Genomic DNA, 25591 nt, shown 5'->3' with positions numbered 1-25591 from the left:
AGACCCCATCGTGATCGCTGCCACGACGCTCCGAGTCCTTTGCAAGTCTCGCGTCGGCCGTCGGTGCGTCCATGCCAGTTACGCTGTCACATCCACGGTGCCCCTCCCCGTCGGTCAAGCACCTTTCTTCATCCGTCGAGCCGGGGGAGACGGGAAGACGGGCATCGGCACCTCGTCCAGGGTGCTCGCATGCTCGCTCATGCCATGCTCCCACCTCGACCGCATTTCGCCCTCGTCGTCGACAGCCCGTCGTCGTTCGTCACCTAGACCGATTGCACCTCGATAATCTCCATCGCGTAGTATGGAAGCTCCCTCGCCAGCGAGTTCTCCGTCGCAAACTCGTCCTCGCTCGAGTCGGGTTCGTCAAGCTCGTCGATGCGCGGCTCTGGCGGGTCCTGGAACAGCAGGCTACCGCGGTGCAGCCTCTTCCGCATGTGTCGCGCGCTCGAGCCGACGTCGTTGACGTCGAGGCCTCCGGCGTCCTCGTTGTCCGAGTCGCTCAGCTCGCTGTGGGTACGCTTGCCGAAGCTGCTCGACATGCTCAGGCGCCGGAGCCGTTTCAGTTCCTGCTGACGCCGGTAAAAGGCCTCTTCGTCGTCGTCGTATCCGTAACCGGGGCTCCTGCCGCTGCCCGTCTCGTTGTCCGTCGTCTCGTTGCTGCAGTTGAGGTTCCGGAGGTCCTGCATCATGCCGCGGTCGAGCTCCTTGTGGCGAGACCGAGACCGGCTACGCGTCGACTCAATCTCCGTCGGGAGAAGCACCTCAAGACCCTCGCAGTCGCTGTCCATCGGGTCGATTTCTTCGATGATGAAATGGCACTCAAAGGCCGTGAAAGTCGTGGAAATGCCCACGGAGCCTTCGGTGTCTGATGCCGTCGTGGAATCGGGCTGTGGGAGCCGCGTTGCTGTAGGCGGGCCACCGCGGCCACCACCAACACCATCATTCGAGTCGGAGTCGGAGTCGGCGTCGGCGTCTCCCTCGTTGCTAGACTCTTCTTTGGCGTCGACATTGGTAGGGCCGAGCGCGGGTGCATCGAGCAAGCTGGGAGCGCCTATACTTTCCTCCTCCTCCTCCTCCTCCTCCTCCTCCTCCTCCTCCTCCTCCTCCTCATCCCCGGAAGAGGACATGGGGCTCAACTTCTCCACAGCGACCCTTGGCTGGTAGCTAAATTGGTGACCGTGGCCCACAGGTCTGATGTTGGGGTCCCGGGACAATGGACGAGCGTATCGAAGAAAGGGGTCCCGTCGAAGCCCCTTTTTCCGGCCTTCCGACGTGGGTGTCTCGGGTGGCGAAGATGGATCCGTCATGCTCCTGGCTGCTTGGCCCCAGGATGGACTCAGTGTTGGTGTCGATGGACCGCGCCACCCTTTGGCACCCTTCATATCGGCCATGGCGGGTGATCAGGTAGGCACAACGTGATGGCCCCAGTGGCTGGTGACTCTCTAAAGAGAGAAACGCGCCTCGCCTGGACTGGTACGGAGAGTGCGGCAAGAAGCTAGGTGTCCTTAACCGACGCCCGGCCTGGCTCTCCAAGCCGCAAAGATGGTGGTCGTTTCAGGGAGCGAGAAGTGGAAGGCGTCGGCCGCGTGTTGAACAAGCCCAGATTGATGGGGCCTAAGAGCAGGTAAAGTAATAGTGCCGTCGTGGTGCGAGCGATCCAGTTGGAATCGCCCGATGGCAAGCACGGCCCAGCAAGTTTGCTTGAAAGAGTCGCTCCTGCAAGCTTGTACTATGCTGACGAGGTACGAGGCCGCACGGCGACAGTCCCTTTGCTTTTTCGAGACGAGATGAAGAGCGGGGGGTGGAGCGGGCAGGAGAGAGAAGAGTAGAGGGGAGCGGAGAGGGGAGCGGAGAGAGGCAAAGGGGGAGGCGAGGCGAGGCGAGGCGAGACGAAGCGAAGCGAGGTGAGGTGAGATGAAACGGCCGAAGAGCGTCAGGGAGTGAGGACCCAGAGGAGAAACCTCCAGCACGGAGAAGAGAATATGCGACTAGCGTTGGGGGTCATGATAGTACTCGGAATCTTCGCCTTTCCTGGTGCTTGTGATAACCGTCGTCGCCTAGGCACAGGTATCTCTCAAAGCTAGCGCTGTCTTTGGCGATGGATGGTACAATCCAAGAGTTGATGACTTTGAATTCTCCCGCTTTGGTTCAGTGTACGGTGGCAGCAAGCACCTGGGTCCGGGTCGGAAGGGAAGAAGAGGAGGAGAGGAGGAGTTGAAGGGGGAGGAGGGGGAGGAGGAGAAGGAGGAGGAGGAGGAGGAGGAGGAGGAGGAGAAGGAGGAGGAGAAGGAGACGAATGGAGGCTGCAGGTCTGGTGGATGGTACTATGCAGTCGTAGCCTGGGGTTCGTCAGAGATCGGACAGCCACTGGTCGAGCGTGGCCGGGTAGCCGGCTGACTTGCGTGCGCCGTTCGTCGTCCTGCAGCAGGGGCGATGGCAGCAGGAACCAGTCACGGCTTGTGCCTTGACCGAAAAAGAGTCGTGTATGAGTAGGAGACGTATTCCGTACTTGGTGTCGCCTTTCTCTCGCAACGACAATGAAGACCGCTGCTTCAGCAGGTTGGTTTGGGTAGGCTCGTCGATGATGAGGGGCGTACGGCGGCTTATGCCAACGGCCTGCTCCAGCTCCGGCCGAGTCCGCGCCTGGATATGCTGACCGTGCCAGATGCCACGAATGGGGGCATGCGCATGTGCAGTGGTAGCCGCGTCTTGGACGCAAGAGGAGCAATGCAAAGGGAAGCGTGCCTTGTTGATGTCAAGGCAACATGCGGCGAGATGAGAGAAGCAAGGTCAGGTGTTGAGCCAGCGGGGGTGGAAGCGGCAACTCGTCCTTTGGGCGCCGCCTTCCGTCTTTTATTGCTCCCTACTCCGTACTGTATGATTGTACTGAGAACCTTCATGTAGGCGTATGTAGTAGTAACTACTAGGTATCTACTCCGTACTGGTACATCGCCATGTTTCTTACCTGCTACTACAGACAGATGGCGCCCATCGCTTCACGATTCATGGCCTCCTCGTCTCGCCCAAACGACTGGCATCCGCCGTCACAGTACCCTGACGGTGAAGCGACTCTGGGCGCCCCCTCCGCCACTCGTGCCGTGTTAGGCTTGTAACGAAAGACATCCCGGTTGCCTCCTATTACACCTGCCAACGGTTCGAGCACGAGTACCTACCTATCTGGTGAACGGCTGGCTAATCACAGGCCGCCGCCGCGCCATTCGCCTCCGTCATCACCAGCCGGGGTAGAGCAATTCGCTCGCTCGCTTTGTGGGCTGCAGCGGCCTCCGCCGTACGGGCTGTAGCCTGTGGGACGGGACGCGGCCGCGAGCCAGCAGGGTCCAGGGGTTGGCCTGTCACAGGATCTCCGTCCCCGTCTCTCGTTCCCTGCTCCAGTTTTATCTTCGACTCGACTAAACAGGTTGGGCATCAATGCTCCCCTCCCCTCATGCTCTCGCCCGCCGCTCCCGAATCCCCTCATTCACCGGCTGCGAGGAGGAGGCTTGGGCCTGCAGTACGTGGAAGAGTCCGTGGACATGCGAGTTATTTTCAGCAATGCGCGTACAGGTATCCGTACGAGACGGCAGGTCCATGCTCCCCTTGTCCAGTTGATCGTCCAGTCAGATCCAACCTCTGTTGATGATCCGCCGACTGGCCACGAGTCGGGAGTCACCTCGGAGCGGCGTGGAGAAAATTTTTCCAACCTCGTTCCCATTTCTGGCCCAAAAGCACGTCGCGGCCCCTGCGCGGGCTGCGTGATGCCTTCCGTCCTGCTTTGGCCTGCAGCTCGCTAATGCCGGTGCCTCCTAAATGTGCATCAAGCCAACTCCTACCTGTGGACGAGGCGTGAGTTGTCAGATCATGTTTCCGAACGAGCGTCGGGCTCGCAGCCGATGTCGCAGCCGCCTGTTTCTTCCGCACTCGCATCTCGAGATGAGACGCGCCGACGGGACAGCCTGTCAGGCTCAAGCGTCCCGAGGAGTCATTTCACGCCCATGGCCAGCACGAACTAGGTGTGCCTCGCCACCACCTGTAGGCCGCCACCAGTAGGTCACCACCTGCGTGGGCACGAAGACGGTACGTAGGTAGGTGCTATTTCGACACCATGCATCATCACCATACTTGCATCGGGAAGGTAATTAATAATACATGCTTACCTCAGGTCCCATGGCAGCAGCAAGTGAGCAAGGTGGAGCGTGGGACGGCTGCAAGGGTGAATCGTGTACTGTAGCTCCTCCCAGCGCCATGATGAACAGCTTCGCATCGTTTATAACTTGATGTATCCATTAGTACTCTCAGACCTTGACACGTGCATGGAATACTCGCAATTCATGCCAAAGGATGTTTCCCGGTCGCCCATCAGAGCTTAACGGCCCACGTACAACTACACGCGACGAACGGAGTTCTCGGGCGTACTGGAGTACAGCATGCGCACTCTGTCTGTACAGTCGACTTGTAGAGCAAACGATCAGCCAGTTCTGAGGCCGTTCTCGGAGATGCATACTCTGTACATGCATTTTGAATCCGGTGACACAGCGTGTCTTTGGCGACGGAAAGGTCGCTTTGTCATCCAGGTGCCATTAATTGATTCTCCGTACATTGTGCTTTCCTGCGTGCTGCAAGTTTACAAAACAAATAGAGCATTACAATATTTACAAGTGCTTGGTGCCTGTAGCAGGGAACGGACCATCAATTGATTCTCCATACTCCGTACTTACTTCGCACTTTCCTGCGGCTTGCAAGTTTACAAAACAATTAAGGAATATTACAGGTAATACAGAGTACACCTACATCTAGCGTACTGTATTACTGTATACAACCACATAAGTAAGTAAGTAATTACATGGTAACATTTACAAGTGCTTGGTACCTGTAGCAAGGAACGGACCACCCCAGTCTGCAAACTATCAATGCTTAGTACGGAGTACATTGAGTGCTGACGCGGGGATGGGCCGATAATTTTCCGAAATCCCGAACCACCTACCTTCGCGAGTCCTCCCAGAGACTTGATCGACTCATGCATGAGTCTTAACGTCCGTCCCAGCGCGACGTCTATTCAAAAGCCATCTTGTTGTTCCTACCCTGTTAGATTGGCCATCAGCTCTTGATTGCTTTCATCGAATTCCGCAGTGCCTTTGACGTCATACCTCTGAACCGACAGAGAAATCTGTTAGCGCCGCCACGTGCGTCGCCAACCGCCATCTCCTGTATCGACAACCTCCAAACGCCTTCGACACCCGAGTACGAGTATCATGAATCCCAGTCAGGGGCAGGGACAGATGCTCCAGCAGGGACAGATGCAGCCGCAACCGCAGCCGCAGCCGCAGGCCGGTCAGCAACCGCGGCAAACGCCCATGTACCAGCCGCAGCAGATCCGGAGCCTACCCATGCTCAGCGACGATGAAAAGACAAAGTACGAACAGGGGCTGCGAGGATTGTGGAATAAGGCCAACACCTCCCCATCCGGAAGTCAGGACCAACTGGCAGCGAGACAAAAGATAATCGAGTTTTCCCGCATGCTCATCGGCAAGATACAGCAGCGTAGGAGCCATGCGCATCTGCAACACCAGCAGCAGCAGCAGCAGCAGCAACAACAAGCTGCTCAGCAGCCAGGTCAGCAGCTGGCCGCTGGCCAGGCACCTGCCAGACCTCCACCCACACAGCAGCAGCAGCAGCAGCAGCAGCAAATTCCGGCCGTACAGGCTCAGGTTCAGGCTCAGGTTCAAGCTCAAGCCCAAGCCCAAGCCCAGGCTCAAGCCCAAGCCCAGGCCCAGGCCCAGGCCCAGGCTCAAGCTCAACAGCAACCGAAGCAGCAACCGAAGCAAGAACAGCCGGTGGCCAACAGCGGCGCCTCGCAGGGAGGCAACACTGGCACCGGTGCTCCTGGCCAAGGTCAGGGCCTCGTCCAAGCTGGGCCGAATGGTGCGCCAGCCGTGGCGGCAAGGCCTAAAATACCCGACGTCATACTCCAGCACGCCAGCAAGATGACATTCCGAACGCCCTCGCAATGGGCCGACAAGTCACCGGCGGAAATTGCCAGATGGGTTGAGGAAATGAAGGAAAGATATGCACGAGCCTTGTTCACCATGGAGAACAGCAAGGCCAAGGTGGCCGCCATGGAAAAGTTCTTCAAGGAAAGGGCTCAGGCAGGCAAGCCGCTCAAAGATGATGAACTGCGGCAGTACAACAAGCAACGAAACGAGCATCTCAAAGTCCATTCGGACGCCCACAAGTGGGTGGAGAACGTCCGTAAGCAGCAGGAGGGCATTCAAGCCAGTGCCCAGCAGCAGGCCGGGCAGGCCGCTGGAGCTGGTCCGGCAGCCGCCCAGGCTGGCCAGCAAGCGGATTCGACGCAATCGGCGGCTGCCAATGCCGCCCAAGGCAACCAAGGCAAGCCGGTACCTGCGAGCCAAGGCCCCGCATCGGCGGTCGTGAATGCCCCCTTGGAAGCAGCCAAGAACCAGCAGAAGCTGGCGGCCAGCAAGGGGGCGTCGGTCAACGGGGCGCCGCCGCAGGCGCAGCCTCGGCCGGCGCTGAACACGGTGCAGCCTTCTCAACAGCAGCAGGGTCAGCCGCAGGCAATCAAGCCGGAGCAAGGGCGCCCGGCTCCGGTGAACACGGCGCTTGCGTCGTCCATGATGCAAGCGCAAGCGCAGTCGCAGACCCCCACAAGCCAAGCTCAGGGTGCTGCAAGAGGTCGGTCGGCGTCGTCCACGCCCGTGACCGCAGCAGGGTCGACCCGGGCACTGAGCCACTCGGCCGCCATGTCTCTTGCGAACCAACGAGCATCCGGCACCACGCCAGGAAGTGCACCCGTTCAAGGCCAGCAGCAGAGCGTCGGCACGCCAAACGCGGGAGCGATGAATCCTGGACTCGTGCAACAGCAGCAGCAGCAGCAAGGTCATCCGCACGCGCACCCAACACAGCAGCAGGCAGGAATCACGGCCAAGATGCCGATCCCAAAACAGCTTCCCGAGAAAGCGACGGCCGTTCCTCAGGGCGTGGCCATGGGTGGCGGCGTCAGCGCAGGACGGCCAACCATGTCCCAAGGGACGGGCACCCTCGGAGGCGTCATGAATCAGCCGCCTGTTGCGCGAGTCCCCGCATACAACCACTATGCCGAGGGCGACCATGTGCTGAGCAAGAAGAAGCTCGACGAGTTGGTCCGGCAGGTGTGCGGCGGGTCCGCTGAAGGTCACGACGGCAACCTGCTGGCGCCCGAAGTCGAAGAGGCAAGTTTGGCCCCCTCCCGCCGGCGAATGGAACAAGACCCCCCGGCTGACCTCTCCATTTCCAGAACATCTTGCACATGACCGACTCGTTCGTGGATAACGTCCTCCACTCGGCATGCCGCAACGCCAAAGAGCGCGGTTCCAAGGTGCTCGAGATTCGCGACATCCAACTCGTTCTCGAGCGAAAGTACAACATCCGCGTACCCGGATACTCGTCGGACGAGCTTCGAACGGTGCGCAAGGTACAGCCATCGGCGGGGTGGATAGCGAAGATGAGTGCGGTGCAAGCAGCCAAGGTCATGCCGGGCAAGGGAGATGTCTAGCACGGGCACACCCGGCATACACACCTTGACACTCACACTCACTCACTCACACTCCTACTCACACTCCTACTCACACTCCTACTGACACTCTCGATCGCGCTGGACAGCATTGGGCCTTCTTTGGTGGGGGAAACCTAGAGCCTGGCGTTTGGGGACATGTCAAGCAAACACTTTTTTTTTTCGAACCCTCTCTCCAACCGCATTGCTCACGAGGCGATACGGTTAGGGTGACGGACTTTCTTTTTGGCGTGGAGAGCTAGTCGAGCAGGCATAAACTTGATGCGATAATTGATGAGGTAGATTGAATACCAAGCAGCATCCAGGGTGGGAGTTATCTTGCACGAACCTGCAGAGACGAGCCTACTGTACATGGCCAAAAACTCATGTTTCACGAATCGCTTTCCGTCGCAGGCGACGTCTGCTTGATCAAAGGCAAGGGGCCAAGGGACGCAGCTAGCATGCTGCTACCATTTGTGCCACGGCTCCGCAACCTCTCCATCGTATGAGGTATTATTTTCTGGCGACTTTCTGCGCGTCGCGTTGAAATTCACCACTCGCCTTTCTGTCTCCTCAGCACCTATATGGCGCGAATAATCGAGGCACATATGCTGAGCTTGTAAATCAAAGCACAGGGGGCAGAGTACAGGCAATGGACAGTAGCTTGCGCGGCTAGCAACTACATGTACAGCACTATACAGGTAGAGTGAGGAAGTACGGGTCTTGTGATAGGCCCCTGGGCCTTAGGCACCAGGTGAACAACGTCACTCGCCAGCGGACCCATATTTTCAGCTGCTGACTACGTTACATGCACACGTCTCACTGGCCAGCGGTGCTTGGACCATTTCGTAGTGCACATGTTAAGTACATGTGCTGTAATACTGAGAGTACATGAACGAGTACCAGCTTGGCGTACGGTGCACGTACCGGGTACCTGCAAGCGCGTGTCAACTCCGCGGCCTTCCATGTATCCCTACCACGGAGTAGATACCCTACTCCGTACCTCTCTCTCTGCACACCTGGTCGCCCCAAGTTCCCAATCCGAGCTTGAACCTTCTCGCAACTGTCAAGACCGGTCCCGAGACCAACGACAACCAGTATTCAAGCCTCCAACAGAGCAATCTCCCTTCCGTCACCTTTTGCCGCAACGTCCCATCCGGCGGCAACGTGCGAGCTCTCCTTTGACGCCTCCATCGGTACCTTGCGGTGCGCCCCCTTGAAGCGAGTGAGCAGGCAGTGACCGGCACGCGCCTTCGCACCGGTTCGTCACGGAAAAGCTTCCCTTCTGCCTCGCCGCCGCCGTACCCTCGTCATCGACACCCTCATCTCAGGAGTCACCACCACCACTTCCCCCCCATCGACTTCAGTCTCGTCGGCCGCCATGCCCGGCAAAACCCCCGAAAGCAACGGCAACGACCCGGTCGAGAACGGGGTTCGGAAGAAGGCCGATGTCGAGATGACGGACGCCAAGGGCAAAGGCAAAAAGGCTGCCAGGGATGGCGATGAGGAGATGACGGTGGTCGTGCCTCTATCAAAGTCGTCGAAGCAGCCTCAAGACGCCGACGGCGATGTCTCGATGGACGATGACGGTGCCGCCGACGACGACGAGGTCAAGGTTGATCCGGCAACGCAAACAGCATCGGGTAAGTCGATCGGCTAGCCGGCGGTGCACGCCGACGGAGCTTCGTGAGCGTCTCACAGATGGTGCGGCTGACATGCTCTCTCTGCTCTCCCGTGACAGACATCAAGAGCAATTTTGCCTTGCTAGATCGCGCCGTTGCCCTGTTCGACGCCCGATTTTCGCTGCGAGCCCTGCGATCCATCTCCCTCATCCGCAAGCGTTTGACGCCGCAGATCATCGGCCAGGTCATCGTCGAAACCTTTCCGGCGACGGTCGCATCCGGGAACGTGGCCAAGAAGCTCCTCGTCGCCGTCGGCTGCGAGGGCATGCCGCTGGGCCGTCAGCCCGGCCCTGAGATGGAGGTCGACGGCGACAAGCCGGCCGGGAAGAACGGGGCGAAGAAGGAGAGCAAAGACGTCATGCCGGAGATTGACGTGTTCCTCGGCATCCTCGTCCAGGTCTACCTGTTCGACAGCATGATGTACCAGAAGGGCGCCGAGTTCTCCCAATACCTCGCCGGCCGTGTCCAGTCGCTCAATCGGCGCACCCTCGACTCGCTCTCCGCCAAGGTGTACTTTTACTACTCCCTCTTCTGCGAGCACATGGCGACGCTGCCGCCATCGCCCGAGTCTCCGATGGTGGCCATAAGACCGACGCTGCTCGCGGCCCTCCGAACGGCCGTCCTGCGCAAGGACATCGACACACAGGCCTCGGTCATCGTCCTGCTGCTGCGAAGCTACCTCCTGACGTCTCACATCAACCAGGCCGACCTGCTGGTGTCGCACACGCAGTTCCCCGAGAACGCGGCGAACAACCAGGTTGCCCGATTCCTCTACTACCTCGGCCGCATCAGAGCCATCCAGCTGCGCTACACGGAGGCGCACGAGCATCTCACGGCGGCGACGCGCAAGGCGCCCTCGAGCAGCTGCGCCGTCGGCTTCTCCCAGACGGCGACCAAGCTGCTCATGGTCGTCGAGCTCCTGATGGGCGACATCCCCGACAGGGCGACGTTCCGCCTCCCCTCGCTCGAGGATGCGCTGCACCCGTACTTCTTGCTCGTGCAGGCGGTCCGCGTCGGCAACCTCGAGGACTTTGAGGTCGCCATCGCCGACCACGCCGACGCCTTCCGACGCGACGGCACCTACTCGCTCATCCTGCGCCTGCGGCAAAACGTCATCAAGACGGGCATCCGCATGATGTCCCTGTCCTACTCTCGAATTTCCCTGCGCGACATCTGTATCCGCCTGCACCTCGGTAGCGAGGAGTCTGCAGAGTACATCGTCGCCAAGGCTATCCGGGATGGCGTCATCGAGGCCACGCTCGACAGGGAGCACGGATTCATGAAGAGCAAGGAGGTCGGCGACGTCTACGCCACGAGAGAACCGGGCGAGGCTTTCCACGACCGCATCCGAGCGTGCCTCGCGCTGCACGACGAAAGCGTCAAGGTATACCCCTCCGATCCGTCCGCCATTCCCTTGCCTCCTCTTTTCCTGCTGCACTCCGATGGCCCCCTGCTTTCCCCCGCTCCTCCCTGCTCCCCCCTGCTCCGGCCACTGACGAGTTTAATTGCGTAGGCTATGCGCTTCCCGATGAATCAGCATCGCCTCGAGCTGAAGAATGCTCAGGAGGCCCGCGAACGCGAACGGGAGATGGCCAAGGAGATACAAGAAGGCGACCTAGATGAAGACGACCTCGGCGGCGAGTTTGAGGGCATGTAAATTCCTGTTTGTCATACGACCAATCTATCATTGGGGCCTGCAGCAACGAACGGGTCTCCGGAGCACCGCGTACACGCGTTGCCCCGGCCATCATGACGCCTCGGGGTACGTCTTCTTAATTTACCTAATAATCGCCATTGGGTTGATTGCTGGGCGAGCGTGGAGATGTGCGAGGGAGGGCTGGATGTGGTCTGTGAAGGGGGGGGACGATCTTGGGGGCGGCAGCTTCACGGGGCTGCTGTGTACTACAGTAGATACTACTTAGTGCGTCGTGATGAGAATCCAGTTTCATTTGTACTTGTCATGTCCATCGGTTCCACGGTGTATTTATCGCTCATACTTATGGCATCGCCGTTGGACCCTGCCCTGAAGGATCCGTCCTTGCCGAGACTTTAGGCCCCACAGGCTCACACATGATCCAGAGGGCTCCGTGGAAATCCAATCGTGGAGACAAATCAAGGCCATTTCACACAATTATCCCGTTACTGTCGACAACAGGGCCGTGCCGTGGTTGGATGCAAATCACGACATCGAACTGGTGAAATAATGGATGCCACGGCAAGTCGGCTGAGCGAGCGATCGATGGGGGTGGGGGGGTCGCAACGGTCAGCGGACGAAATCGGTGATGGGCTTCGCATCATCCTCATGAAGTGGCCTCCATCGTGAGCAATGTACATCTGAAGCAGGTATTCTGTTCTACTGTACAGTGCCTATTCAAGCGAGGGCGAGACGCTTCATCGTCAGTCCAAGCATCAAAGCCTGTCAAGCCTTGACCATTCCCGGCGGCAGGAGATGCTGCACCAAGTCCAAGCTGGACGAAAGTGTACCCAGCAGGACCTCGACGGTGATGTCGAATACAACGTGCTCGAACTCATGCCATCGTGGATATGACGTAGACAAGCACGTACAACGGGAGGTGGGTTGTGACGAATGAGTCTGAATCGACCAGAATTGGTTCCGGCCAGCCGACATGGGGTCCGACAGCTTGAGCAAGCAAACAATAAGCACGTCAAGACGACGGTGGAGCTTGACACATGACAGGTGAAGCTTGGACACGGGACAGGTAAAGCTTGAACACGGGACAGGTGAAGCTGTGGACAATGGTCAGGGCTAGAACGAGACGGCGATGTACGATATATCGTCGCTCCCAATGACAGTGAGCAACCGCGAGCGGGCAATGCACGGTCTTGACAGCTCCAGGAAGTATGTATTTGTACGGGTCTTCCTGCCCCGCGATTTCTGACTCTCGTCTCTGCTCAATCGCGATGGTGAAAAGAGGACAAAATATGACCTCGAAGACGATGGAATAACGGCAAGTGGTTGGTGATACCGTCCAGTATCCCCACCCTGGTGTAGGGTAGCGATCTCGGCAATCCCTGAATGCCGGCGTTGTGATATAAATCTTGAGGGTGAACAACTGGACAAGAGAGAAAATGCAAAATGAAAAGTAGGATAAATTTTGGAGACTACGGAACGCGATAATGGCCGATGCACAAGTCACGAACGAAGTGGTAGTTACAGGAAGATGGTGATTCATATATTCTAATGCATCCTCATTGCTCCGTATTTACAGCATGCTTGGTGAATTGGGGTGAGTCAAATGTGGTTAGGCGAGTGAGAATGGCGCTGTAGGGATATAGTATGCATTAGCGTGACTTTTTTCAACAACAAGCGGATCAAGCCTGTTCAACGGCAGAGTGCCTGAGTGGTTAAAGGGACACACTCGAATCACCGATGTGATGTGTTGCGTTCGCGCGCGCAGGTTCGAATCCTGTCTCTGTCGAAGGTTGCCTTCCGGCTTCAAATTTTCTTTTTGAGTTTTGTTCCTCTCATACCAAAATAGCGATTGACTGAGAGAGAGCGAGACTTGCTTGCACTGCAATTTTTTTATTTCATCTTTCAATGAATGACCAGAGGTGCACGTATGCAATTGGCGTTCGTTATGCGTACTTATTATGTCTGCGCTTCCTGGAGCGTGCGGGTTCAGATGGGATTGCCTGCTGGAGATGGTGAGCACTTGAGTCATCACGAAATCAGCAGGTATGTTGTGCGACCAGCCCTTCTGACATGATTTCAAAGAGGAAGAAGACTGGAAGCCATGACCTGCTACTTCTTTGCCTGGTTGTCTAATCGTTTGCTCGACTACCTGCCCAGCTGCCTGTTTTAACTCGAAAGTGAAGATGGAAAGAGCACGTGACGGTGAATCTTGACATATGCCAGCCCTGGTTTCGTCCAAGCTGCCATCTCCAACTCTTTCACCCACTCCTCTCTCTGCCTCTGCCTCTCGCCCCCTCCCTTTGCTTCAACACTCGCTCCGATCGATCCATCGTCGCCTTGCCTGCGTCACAGCCACGGCGAAAGCTTGTATTCCCGCGAACCCGACCGGCATGCCCATCCGGCGGCGATAGCAATACGATTTCCGGAGTACGAGTACGAGGGTACGGATACGAGCCCCATAGTTGATTGCCATTGATTGCATCGCCCACGACGGCGTCCTCGCCCATTCATTCACCACCGGGCGGCCGAAGGAGGGAACCACGCATGCCCGCCCGTGTCGGGAGCACGGACGGCTCCTACATCGTCGCCGCCTCGTCCCCGGCTCGGACTTGGAGCAGCAATGGCTCCGAAGAGGAAGTATCCAGCAGCAGCAGCATCAGGCCACCGAGTGGGCAGACACCCCACTGAAGCTGCGGCGGAAGCGCCGTCCGAGGCACGCGTACAGCGACGTGTGACGCGCCAGACGCCTGTACTGCCACCCCTGCTGCCTCTGACGGCCGCCGCAGCAGCTCCCACCGCTCCTCCAGCTCCATCAGCATCCATGCGAGCACGGTCAGCACGCTCGACGCGGACGATAGAAGCAGCAGCACCTAGGTCAGCAACTCCTTGGTCAGCTACACCATCGTCAGCACCGCCGGCACCGCCGGCACCACGAGGACGCACAGCGCTCTCGACAGCAGCAGCAACAGCAGCAGCAGCACCATCACCACCATCACCACCACCACCACCACCACCCGCAGCGGCACCGCCAGCAGCAGCGCCGTCGTCATCCCCCCCAACGGCACCTACAAGCCAGGCGATCCCTCCGCCACCGCCGCCGGCGAAGCGAGGCCGCGGACGCCCGCGCAAGATCTCGTTGGACTCGCGACATCCCGAGACGCCCGTGCCCCTCCCGCCGATGGCGACCAAGGTCTCGTCCCCGATGCTGCCGCGGCAGGCGACGGGGACGAACATGAAGGAGAACATCCGACCGTCCGACCTCGTGGCGCCCGAGATCACCTACCACGTCCCCCAGCCTCACCTGCCCGGACGGGTGCAGTCGTCGCTCGTGCGACCTCATGGCCCATCCGCTCCGCCGCCGCCTCCGGCTCTCGACAGGCCACCCGTTCCCGTGGTGACGCCGGTGCCGCCGCCGAAGCCGCCGACGGTGCCCGGCTCGACGCGGGGTCCGCCGAGGGCAGACCGCAACATCGATAAGGTCGTGTTGGGGAACCTCTGCTTCCGAACTTGGTACCCGAGCTACTACGGCAAGGAAGTCCTCGGCGACACGTCGGCGAACCCCCGCTCGGGCGCGGGCGCGACCAAGGACGGCGACCGGGGCCACGGCGGCAAGTCATCGTCGAAGAAGGAACGCGAACAGCAGCCGATGCTCGAAAGGCTCTACGTCTGTCCCGTGTGCTTCAAGTACGCCAAGGAGCTCGTCGCGTGGAGGGGCCACGTCCGGCTGTGCGAGCGCGACGGACGGGTGCCGGGGAGGAAGATTTACCTCCACCCCAAGGGCAAGCGGAAGATTCTCGTCGCCAACGACGGAAAGGCGGCCGGTATCAAACGGAGGCGCGGCGACGGGGGCGTCCGCTACGTCGAAGAAATGGTGCAGGACGAGGGGGAATGGAGCATCTGGGAGGTCGACGGCGAACGAGAGGGGGTAAGGCCATTCCCCTCCCCCACAGCCCATCGGCATCGGGGCACACGCGCCTCGCGGCTCCTCCCACGCCGCCGGCCCGCCAGCTGCTTCCTCCGCTTCCTTTGTCGTCTGCTCGTTCCCTCGTCGCTGACCCGAGTCGGATGTGCCAGCTATTTTGCCAGAACCTGTCGCTGTTCGCCAAGCTCTTCCTCGACAACAAGTCGGTCTTCTTCGACGTCACCGGCTTCAACTACTTCCTGCTCGTCTACACGCCACCGCCGGCGGCGGCCGACGGCACCGCTCCCTCGCGACGGCCGCCGCAGATCACGGGCTTCTTTTCCAAGGAGAAGATGTCGTGGGACAACAACAACCTCGCCTGCATCCTCGTGTTTCCGCCCTGGCAGCGCAAGGGACTCGGCGCCCTGCTCATGGGCGCATCCTACGAGATTTCGCGGCGCGAGGGCGTCTTGGGCGGACCGGAGAAGCCCATATCCGATCTCGGCAAGAAAGGGTACAGGCGGTACTGGTCCGGAGAAATCGCTCGCTGGCTGCTGAACGTGGACCTAGACCAGCAGCAGCAGCAGCAGCAGCAGGCGGGGGCGCGGGAGATGTTGGTCGACGTGGTCGACGTCAGTCAAGGGACGTGGATCTCGTTGGAGGACTGCCTCGCGGTCCTGCGCGAGATGGGTATCGTCCAAGACGCCGGCATGGGACCGGGAAAGCCAGCCCGGGAGGGCTCCTTGGAGTATCACGTCGGGCCCGGCGCCGATGGCAACGCCGAGGCCGGACAGGCGGGAGATGCAGACGCCGACAACACTAGCGATGACTGCGGCAGCAAGAATACCAAAAACGGCAACGGCAGCAGCTTTGGCAGCAGCTTCGGCGGCGGCAACGGCAGCAGCTACAAGGCAGAGGAGTCGCAAGTGCCGATCGGGCAAGTACCTCGGGTGCGGCTCGACAAGGAAGCGGTGCGACGCTTCGTGGCCATGCACCGCATCAACCTGGAAAGGGTGTGCGATCCCGACGGCTTCATCGAAGGGGACGACGCGACGAGGCACCAGGAGGACGATGCGAGGGAGGAGGGTGCAAGGACGGGCGCCGTCGAGGCATACGGTTCCACGTAGACATATCTTCGGACTGCATCCGTATCTGCCAAAGGGGCAGCAGCGCTGGGGCGATGCGTGTAGGTGCGCCGTACGAGTGCACCGTGCCCATGTACATGTACACTACACGCGCATGAGCGAGACGTATGAGCGAATGAATGATGGATACCACTTTGGTCGCGATGACGCTCGTTGATGCTCCTGCCCAGAGCTGCTCTGACTGGCCGATTGATTCCTGGTTAAGCATGGGAGGCAGCGGATGCTGGCACTAGCCGAGCGGACGGAGTGCCTGCCAATCGGCTCGGTTCGGTTCGGCCGAAGCTCTCGCTCGACCGGCTGAGTAGTAATACCTTGACTTAAACAGGCAATGAGCTCAGTACTGTATGTACATAATGCTGTAAGTACGGACCTGTTGGGGTGGATTAGGGGGCGGTGTCCCTATCGTGTTAGTCCCGCGTCTTGGGTTAATAATTTTAAAATCCAATTCTGCCCATGTCGAATACTTGTTTGTTTGTTTGCTTCGCTTGCCTCTACAGTACGTCTGCTTGCTTCAAGAGCACGCGCGCCGCGGACCGAGCAAGCGTCGGCATGCAAATATAAGTACAGCCTGTCTGGTGTCTGCGCATCAGCGCGGAGGGACCCGACAAATTTTCGTCGCCTTTCCTGAGCTGTCGCAAAAAGTGGCCGAACCCTGGTCCAGTTCGTTTCGTTCGAAAGTACAGTTCTCCGTGCAGTACTCCGTACCGTACACGTACTTGCTGTACATGTACAGTACACTGAACCGTGCCCTGCTATGATTGTACTTGCACTCCATGTACGGAGGATTTTAGGCGTACAAGTATGTGTGCAGTACTTACTGGAGAGCCCAGGCAGGCAAGGCTACCTGCACGGTAAGTTCAGGCTACAGTGATGCCTGCAACTAGTACGGATGCCTACAGTACTATGTAAGTACTGTAAGTATGTGGTCAGTATGGTGGATTGTTCGTCCTCGTACTCGGACTGCCTGCATCCCAGCCGGCGAAAACTTTTACGTTCGAGTTCCCACCAAGACGAGGCTACTCCGTAGGCACCGACAAAATAAGCGACAGGCAGGGCGCGCTAATGCGGGCGTCGTAAACGCTCGCATCCAGCTTCGAGGATCCACCCAGCCGTTGGCAGATTACGTGGCTTACGAAAGGAAGCCAACAGGCGCGTGCCGATGCCTTCTGCATCCGTCATTCGTGCGAAAGGCGCGGTAGCATTGGTGCATCGGAGTGCCGGCGGACCCTGCAGCAATCTGCATGTACTCGCAGCAACCCAAGCCTAAGGCCTGCACTGCACGCACCTACATGTAGGCACATGCTGGTGTACTGTGTTGTCCTCCGTACTGAAACATGTGCAGTGCGTGCAAGTCCTGCGCAAAAGAATTCCCTCTCAGAAACTCTACGCCGCACTGCGATTCGTTTGCTCGCGCAGGTGTGCATGCAGTGTCAAACTGTCGCCTGTCAAAAAAGCAGAAAGAGATGATACATCCGTCGGCGATGCGATGCTATGGCACATCACATGTGCCCGTCCATGGCTGCATCAGCGACTGCCAGAGGCAGTCCGTCAGAGTCGTTGCAAACACCGACGGCCCTTGCACGGGGTAATCGTCACTTCTTATACCTTTTGGAAACCCAGCATGCATGCCGGAACCGCCTGTCGTCCGGTCCGTCTCCTTCTCCGCCAGGGCCGTGCAAGCTTGTGCCGATAGCACGACTCCTCTCGTGCCGGTCCTCCTCGTTTGTCCGTCCTGGTGTGCGGTAGGTTGCCCGGAGCCGAGCTCGCTGACTCGTCTCCACACCGAGTCGTGGTGGCATTGGTACCCACGTGTACGAATTCTAGTGCTGTCCAGTGTACGTGTACGGAGTAGGAGTACAGGTACACCAAATACAACCACTACTCCGTGCCTGTCCATGCAAGTCAGTACCTGTTGTGGTGTGTGAGGGTCATGCTCGAGTACTTACTCTGCAGGTGCTCCGTACAAGCACAAGTACTTACCTCTCACAAGGCAGTACTCTTGTACTTACACTGGCTTGCACCCATCGCTGATCGCGGCCATGTCGCAGGCCTAACGCTGCGCCATTTCCGTCGTCGTGGTCCATCGGAGGCGCCAAGGTGGGGCGCCAACCCTGGTCCGGCTCGGAGCCTCATCCATTGCCCTTTTCGGCCTCGAAAGCTTATCAATGCGATATCGCCATTTTTTTTTTCTTGCTGCCGCCAGGTGACTGCAAACAACAGTCCGTCAAACCCCCAATCCCTTTGTCTTCGTCCCGGTCCTCGCCTGCCTTCCTCGCCGTCGGATGGCGAGGAATGGCTGTAGGCAGGCTGGCCCGCCGATTGGATTGATGCATCGTCCGAATGCAATTGCGTGTCTTGTGTCCGTGCCGTTGTCGTCTGAATTGCCGCCGTGCATGCGCATGTCGGCGACCCGCCGCAGTCTTATCGCCATCAAACAAAAGGCTTCGATGGCGGCGAACGCCTCGCCTTTCATCGAGCAGACAGCCGTCGTCCTCGTCCTCGAACTCTTCGACACCTCAGGCCAGCAAACACCAACTCTGCTCCGTGGCTTCTTCCCTTGACTTCTGTCCCCCCCCCCCCCCCTCCCCGTCACGGTCCACCGAGTCCTTCAGTGAACCCACCCGACTTCCCCCGAAAGGCTACCAACCCGTGCGAGGCTGCGACGGGCAAGATTCGCACCGGCCAGTTGTCCCTCCATCCGTGTTGCCGTGAAAATCTCGCGCGCCTGGCCCCCCCCGTCGACCTCATTCTCCCAGCAGTTGCTAGTCGAACCCCCTGACCCATCCTATCCCCCCCCCCAAGTGGAACCCTCTCTCGTTTCTCCTCTCCTCCCCTTCCCTTTTCCTCCCACAGCTTCTCCGTCTCTTCCCACACTCCATTTCATCCTCAATTTGCCTCCCAACCCTCAGGTCAACACCCTCCTTCAGTACCACTCCCCTCACAACCGTTGCAATGGCCGCCACCCGTGTCCTCGCCTCTCGTCTGGCCTCCCAGATGGCCACCAAGGCTGCTCGCCCTGCCATCCGAGCCCCCGTCGCCGCTGCCTCCAAGCGCACCATCACCGGTAAGCGAAGAGAAAACTTTTTCCAACGTCGCTCCGGCGAGCAACTGGTCCGTTCAAGGGCCAATCGAGCAACTTGATGGCTGACGCCCGTCGTTCAAGGCTCTGCCAGCCCTCTCCAGACCCTCAAGCGCCAGCAGGCCGCTACCCTGCTCCAGGCCACGACCCGAAATGCCTTCCAGGTCCAGCGCCGCACCTACTCTTCCGAGATCGCCCAGGCCATGGTTGAGGTCTCCAAGAACTTGGGTATGGGCTCTGCTGCCATCGGTCTGACTGGTGCCGGTATCGGCATCGGTCTCGTCTTCGCCGCTCTCCTGCACGCCGTTGCCCGCAACCCTGCCCTCCGTGGCCAGCTCTTCTCCTATGCCATTCTGGGTTTCGCTTTCGTCGAGGCCATTGGTCTCTTCGACCTGATGGTTGCCCTCATGGCCAAGTTCGTACGTCAACACGCCGCCCTACCTGGTCTCCCCGTCGAATGGCGACGTCTCGAGGCTAACCTGCTGTACCCCAGACCTAAATCAATTCCCACGTATGTGGGAAAGCTCTTGCCGAAGGATGGAGCTCTAATATATGGGGGTGCTGAGGGGGTGCTCTGTCTGAAGCCTTGCCGGCTTGCCAGCAGCATCAATGGCCAGCATGTGCGATAGGCGGTGACTGCATCATAGACGGTATAGAATTCGGGGGCGGCGCCGACCTATGGGGGGACGGTCGTCGTAGAGTTGGGGTACATCCCGGGCAAAGATCCCAGGGACTGGACGTGTAAAGTAAAAGCCTCAATCATCTCGGTCTTCGCAGTGACGAGATCATTTTCTTTGTTTCCCAACCTTTCTGGCTCACCCTGAAACAATTCTTGATGCGTTCGTAATGAGAGCTACCGACCGAGTCGAGCAGCAACGAGCCCCGCGCTCTGAGTGAATTGGAAGCCGGCATTCCTAAAACGTTGGACAGAGACGGATAGGACGCCAGCCACCCGTCGTCGTCCATTCTATCCGTCCTGAGGACCAGGAACCACTGACGGAGCAAGTGATGATGATGCCTTGGATTTGTAGCCCGAACAAACACATGACCAAGCCCTCCCTGGTGCCTGCATTTCAAGGCATCTCATTTTTATTTTGCCCCGGTGTGGTGTGGGATTTCATCCTTGCTCCACACGGTGCAAAAATGAGTTCTGGCGGCCGTGGGGCGACGAGAAGCTTCACAGGAAGCCCATAGGCCGAACTAGTGAGCATGAACCGGAGAGGATCAGTTGCACACCGTGAGAGCAGATGAGATAGGAGGGATTCAAGTGACATGGTCCGGCCGTGTTCCTGGGTGGAGCTTGCCGAGGATTGAACTCCGTACTTGAACTCGCAATCGTACCACTAAACGTAGTTATAGTGTTCGGCTTCGTTGGTGCGTACATGTAATGAAGGTGTGCTTACACACCCAAGTACATGTAATGGATGACATGTCCACAAACTCGAAGCCTCAGCCAAGAAAGACGAACTGATTGTTGTATGGCAGCATCGCCGAAAACTTGATGCTCAGCAGGTCTGGTGCCAGCAGCAAGTGGTTATGCTTGCTCGAAGCGTTGTTTCAAGGAGTTTGCCTGTGGTATCCGTTCACTGGTCCGAAGCGTCATCGACCCGTCATCACCTTGTTGGACGTATGCTCGGGAATTGGGGAGCCGCAATTTCTGGAGCTCTCGCCCTTGAAATCTCGTAGGTCAGAAGCGAGGGCATCTCGTTGACGCACTCGAACCTGTTCGAATGGTCCGCGGATTCATAGTTCCGTTCGTCGAGCGCGAAGCTGATACGACTCCGGCCATGAAGTCACTGCTGGAACAGCATTTCGATCGAACTGGAAAGGGAGGCAACACCGGTAATCGCTCGTCGAGGAAAAGGAGTTCTTTAGCCAACCGTTAGCAAATGCCCTTCAGGCTCTGAAACCGAGGTTGATTGGAAGCTTACCCGGAGCTGGAACGACCCTCAGTCGGCTGGATGAAGTCGTCGCTGCTTTGCCGTCACGGAGCCATCGCCTTGTTTCCATACAATGCCATGCGAAGTCCATTGACTGCAACAGAGAGGCAGTAACGAAGAAATGAGGGGAAAGGGCTCGATGGGAGGCACAGTCCCCCTCACCTTCCCCCCCATGCACATGCAGGAGTCACATGACCTGCATGCAACCCCAGCGGTTGCATGTAACGTCGGCAGGGGAGGTTTGCACCCAGCAAGAAGTTGCTCGATGTGACAACGGTCGAGTGGTGGACAGATGCCGCAGATTTGAACGCGGATCTTCACGCCTACTTCTCGGCGATGCGTCCGTGGTAGACTGCTGATTCTTCAGGCGTGAGAAACCAACACGCCACGGAAACGAAAAACAAGCCAGCCAGGGTTCTGGTGCGATGCGACGATGCACGAAGAAACCTCTCATGGTAAATCTGGCACGGAATCTGACAATACAAAAATGATTCAGGTTGAAGTCGCGGATAATCTCGTCAACTCAGCACGGTTGTGCTTGAAATTAGGAATGCGTTGAACAATGCCAATATGTAATGGTCAGAAAGCGTCGAGGTCACGGCCTGACGACAACACATTGCAACAGTCATGGGCAACGAATCTGAACAAGAACACGAGAGTGCTCACATACTGCCATATATTCACATTATATATACACCATGACCCCGAAAACACCTACTTTCGGAAGGTCGAGCTCCTCTCGCCCTTGACTGGTGGCGCTTTTCGTGCACCCTTCATCGGATTGTCGCCAATTTTTGCGTACGGGTCAAACGGTTTCTGCACTTTGGCGGGACGGCTGACGTCTTTCCTCGCGTGCATCACCGAACTGGCCTTGCTGTAATCAAACGGCGCCTCCTCGTCCTCCTCGTCCTGCTGCTGCTGCTGCTGCTGCTGCTGGCGCTCCTCCATCTTCTTCCGCTTCTTGAGCTGCTTCTCCTTGTGCATCGCCATCTGAGCATCCTTGACGAGGGCTTTCTTCGCCTCCCGCTCACGCCGTCGCTGTTGCTTAGGATCCGATGTAGCGTTCTTGGATCCGTTCCCATCTTCCGTCGCTTCGAGACCTTCGTCCTCTTCGCTCTCGCTCTCGCTACTCGTGTCGGAGCAAGAGCTCGTGTCGGATTCCGAAATCGTCTCCTCCACGTCCTCCGACTTTCGTTTCCTGCCCCTCTTCAACGTGAACTCTTCGTCGTCCTCGTTTATCGCACTGTTGCCTGCTGCCAGAGGCGGCGCCTTGACCACTTTGGCGGCTACAACCGGGTCGACGTCGACATGTTGTCCGCCCGCTTTCATCGTCATGGCATCTTGTGTGAATCGTTGCCAGGGAAAGGGGATATTGTCTACCCGCGTCTCCACTGCCTGTTCGGCTTCCCACATGGTGCTGAGGGGCATGTCACCAAAGAGTTGCGACCGCGACATGATGGGGATAACGACCTCCTCGCCAAGCTCCGGAATTTGGGTGAGCTTGATGGGCTTGACCGTTTCGGCAGACGGCGCGGCGGCGGATGTAAAGAACTGCAGTGCCGTAGGCCCGGCGCGAGATTTAGCTTCCCGCACGAGGTCCCATATCTCGTTGAAGCGGGAGCGTGCCAACGGCGCGGTCAAGGGAAGCATGCTGTGGAGGGCCTTGATATCCGGCGGGTTTACCCGGACAATGCTAATTATGTTGTTGGACGGGAGCACAAAGTTGGGGCTCTCGTCCTCCTGCCGTGCCAGTTCGTCTCGCCACTTCCACAGGGCCCTAAAGACGGCGAACTGCTCACCATCGAAGCCGAGGTAGGCTTGCTTTAGCAGATAGTTGTACCATCCGCGGGCGCCTTGACCGGTGCTCTCATCGTACTCGGGGTGCTCGTGCCGAGAGAGGGCCAACTCCTTGGATCTATCCAACGCTCGAGTGATGTAGTCCGTCTCCGGATTGGATCGGTCAGAAACAGCAACGAGCTCGTTGCGCAGATGGTCATAGATATAGAGGAGGAAGTGAGTGTCTGATCGTGCGTAATACAGCATCTCTTGCGGGATCGGCCTGACAAGAGAAACGTTAGCGGGCGGCAGAGGTTGCACAGGGTGGAGTGGTGCCGGACCGTATTCTCCAATCGGCCAGTTGATACTGCTTGTCGGCATCGAAATTGACAAACTTGGAGAGCAAGAAGGCGAGACTCTTGCCAGGGTAGGCGAGCAGATCACAGGCGAAAAAGGTATCAAAGAGGCCGTTGACGTAGAGGCCGAGGTCGCGCTGCAGCCAGAGCATGTCCATGTAGGCACCGTGGAAAACCTACGAAACTGTTAATCTGAGTCTTGCGCGTGAGGGGGAACCTGGGGCCGAAGGACTTGCCTTGACGATGCTCGGATCTGCAAAGACTTGGTTGAGGATCTCGAGCTTGTGGCGCCAGGGGCGCAGCGTGTCGACGATCCAGTCCTTTTCGCGCGTACTGATCTGCATCAAGCACACCAAGCCGTTGTAGGTTCTGAAGTCGTGGTGCTCCAGGTCGACGGCGATCTCCTTGGCCTTCTTGAGTTCCTTGAGCATGTCCAAGACACCTTCGTAGGTGTCGACCCAAGTGGCCGACGTCTTCTCGTCAGGCTGAGGGGGCGTAGGCTGGGCCGCATGGAAAACTCGATCAGGATAGGACATGGCGGAAATTTCTGTCTCGTACGGATGCTTGTATCTGTGCAGATGAACACTCGTAAGCGGCGTTGCTCCTACGAGACAGCGGCGGGGGGAAGGGAGGGCAGAGGAGGCATACTGAAGAGCGCCGTTCTCGCCTGCGACCATGACAAGACTTTCGTCCAGTGGTATCGTCGCGCAAGGCTTTTCTGTCAAGATCGGCTTCCACGGGCCGGTCGGAAAGTTGTCGGACTTGACCTCGAAGACGGCCTGCGGCTTGGTGACGTTGGCGTTCCGAATCACCTTGCTGACCGACTTGGTCCTTTTCGGATTCGGCGCCTGGAGAGCAGCAACGGTTAAATTCGGACGCAGCCCCTCAACGGACAGACGGAACTCTCGGCCACTCACCGACTCGGCGCTGCTGGGCTCCTTTCGCTTCACTAGTCCGGTGTACTCGTCCAGGGCGGTGTCTGCTTTTTCCAACACAGAGTCGACGACGTCCACAACCGACTGCCACTTCATGTCAATGTCGTCGACATCTTCGATGGCGGGAGGCCTGACACCGCATGCCTTGGCGGCCGACTGGATGAGGCTTGTGGAGAGCTGGAGAAGACGAGAAACCTTGTCATCGAGATCATCGGCGACGTCAGGATTGGCCGTTCGCTGGAAGGAGAGGTCCTCGGCGGCAAGGCGATTGACCGTCTTTATGGTGGAGACGAGGGACTTTTGAACATCCTCTTGCAGGGACTTGAAGTCTTGTGGCGGCTCCATGGCAGTGAACTGCGAAAGAGCAAGGATCGACTTGCGGAGGTGCAGCTTACTGTTGATGCAAACGCGTGATGGCTGAAAGGTACGACCAGCACCTGTAGAAATTTGGGCGAACAATTTAGACGGGACATATCGATAACGACGTAGGACGATGGTAGGTAGGTACTTTGTACTCTGTACTACTCCGTATTACCTGGTACCGAGTCTGTGTGCTCCGTAGGGGTCTGGCCAGTATTGTTTCAGTACAACTCGACCACTAGTACGGAGTACTCCGTAACTAATAGGTACTTGCCCTCTACTATGTACAGAGGGGGGGGCGGCCGCCGCTGGCATACTTACAACTAAGTACACGTACGGAGTACAGTACTTAAATAATTAATCAGTGGAACCTGTTTGCCTGCATTTTCGGGAGAACTAATCATGACAATCATGACATGCGGCCGTTGCAGTTCGCCTGTGAATCCAGAGCAACAGATGTACTGCAATTAAGTACTAGTAAGTAGTTGTACATGTAGTATCGTGAGACACCCAAGCATCTGCGCTCCAGCACGAATACCTACTAATAATACAAGTACCACTGCGTTGGCTAGTATATTTGTACTCCGCATCCGCCCTCCAAGAACAAACCCTACATTTTTCGACCTCGTCATGAGTGCATTTTGATGCATCAGCGTGAGTCTTTCCGATGCCCCTAAGAACCGCGGAGAGCAATAAACAATGCTTGGGCTTAGGAACCGTTGAAAACCGGAGTTGCGTCTTTCAGGCACAAAGATGGCATGTGCATAGAATACGTTTTTGTACTGTGTTAGTACTTAAGCCTACAGTACGCCACTGCAGTAGCTCCACCCCGTCGTTGGCAAATCTGTTGCTCCGGTGGACATGCTCCGGTGGCGATCGATGGTGGTAGTTGTACAGTAGTGGTGCTGCGCAAACTCCGTCAAGGACGTGGAAGACAGATATCTTCGGCTAGTCGCTTTATATCTATACTACCTACATGTACACGTAATTGTACTGTGCGGAGTCCAAGTACTTACATACAGCAACTCCGCCAAGTACCAGGTGCAGTTCATGGATCCGTAGCACAGTGATTCGACCTGGATGCCAACTAGGAATGAGATCGACTTCCTTTGCTTTCCACGAATTCTACTACTTGCATGAAAGAGAACGATATGTCCACCGCTTGCAGGTAAGCAAGCATAAGTACATACCTGTATTGTCTTGTCGCGTTGCGT

The 25591-nt window shown here is 57.9% G+C and overlaps 6 protein-coding genes and 1 non-coding gene across 7 annotated transcripts; 5 read left to right on the top strand and 2 right to left on the bottom strand.

Moving 5' to 3' along the window:
* Window positions 1-263: 263 nt before the first annotated feature.
* Window positions 264-1391, bottom strand: DCS_06825 (uncharacterized protein; the record flags this gene model as incomplete). Its single annotated transcript, XM_040804112.1, has 1 exon — window positions 264-1391. The coding sequence occupies one exon, from the start codon at window positions 1389-1391 to the stop codon at window positions 264-266; it is 1128 nt and encodes a 375-aa protein (XP_040654216.1).
* Window positions 1392-5249: 3858 nt separating this feature from the next.
* DCS_06824 (Histone-fold protein) lies at window positions 5250-7552 on the top strand (the record flags this gene model as incomplete). The annotated part of the gene is made up of 2 exons (XM_040804111.1): window positions 5250-7220; window positions 7295-7552. 2 exons carry the CDS (start codon window positions 5250-5252, stop codon window positions 7550-7552), a joined length of 2229 nt encoding a protein of 742 aa, XP_040654215.1.
* Window positions 7553-8930: 1378 nt separating this feature from the next.
* DCS_06823 (putative 26s proteasome non-atpase regulatory subunit 3 protein) lies at window positions 8931-10888 on the top strand (the record flags this gene model as incomplete). The annotated part of the gene is made up of 3 exons (XM_040804110.1): window positions 8931-9192; window positions 9291-10615; window positions 10745-10888. The coding sequence occupies 3 exons, from the start codon at window positions 8931-8933 to the stop codon at window positions 10886-10888; spliced, it is 1731 nt and encodes a 576-aa protein (XP_040654214.1).
* A 1691-nt stretch (window positions 10889-12579) lies between these two features.
* On the top strand, window positions 12580-12671 carry DCS_t91. Its single transcript has one exon. It is a non-coding gene; the product is annotated as a tRNA-Ser (tRNA).
* An 834-nt stretch (window positions 12672-13505) lies between these two features.
* Window positions 13506-15913, top strand: DCS_06822 (uncharacterized protein; the record flags this gene model as incomplete). The annotated part of the gene is made up of 4 exons (XM_040804109.1): window positions 13506-13717; window positions 13780-13930; window positions 13992-14810; window positions 14972-15913. The coding sequence occupies 4 exons, from the start codon at window positions 13506-13508 to the stop codon at window positions 15911-15913; spliced, it is 2124 nt and encodes a 707-aa protein (XP_040654213.1).
* A 2970-nt stretch (window positions 15914-18883) lies between these two features.
* Window positions 18884-19639, top strand: DCS_06821 (ATP synthase protein 9; the record flags this gene model as incomplete). The annotated part of the gene is made up of 2 exons (XM_040804108.1): window positions 18884-18995; window positions 19095-19639. The coding sequence occupies 2 exons, from the start codon at window positions 18884-18886 to the stop codon at window positions 19637-19639; spliced, it is 657 nt and encodes a 218-aa protein (XP_040654212.1).
* Window positions 19640-21664: 2025 nt separating this feature from the next.
* DCS_06820 (exosome complex exonuclease Rrp) lies at window positions 21665-24362 on the bottom strand (the record flags this gene model as incomplete). The annotated part of the gene is made up of 3 exons (XM_040804107.1): window positions 21665-23009; window positions 23068-23258; window positions 23325-24362. 3 exons carry the CDS (start codon window positions 24360-24362, stop codon window positions 21665-21667), a joined length of 2574 nt encoding a protein of 857 aa, XP_040654211.1.
* Between the last annotated feature and the right edge of the window lie 1229 nt (window positions 24363-25591).

This window comes from Drechmeria coniospora, chromosome 03 (genome assembly GCF_001625195.1).
Source record: "Drechmeria coniospora strain ARSEF 6962 chromosome 03, whole genome shotgun sequence".
Taxonomy (NCBI): domain Eukaryota; kingdom Fungi; phylum Ascomycota; class Sordariomycetes; order Hypocreales; family Ophiocordycipitaceae; genus Drechmeria; species Drechmeria coniospora.
Note: the sequence above shows the minus strand (reverse complement) of the source record. Positions and strands in the feature narration are given on the sequence as shown.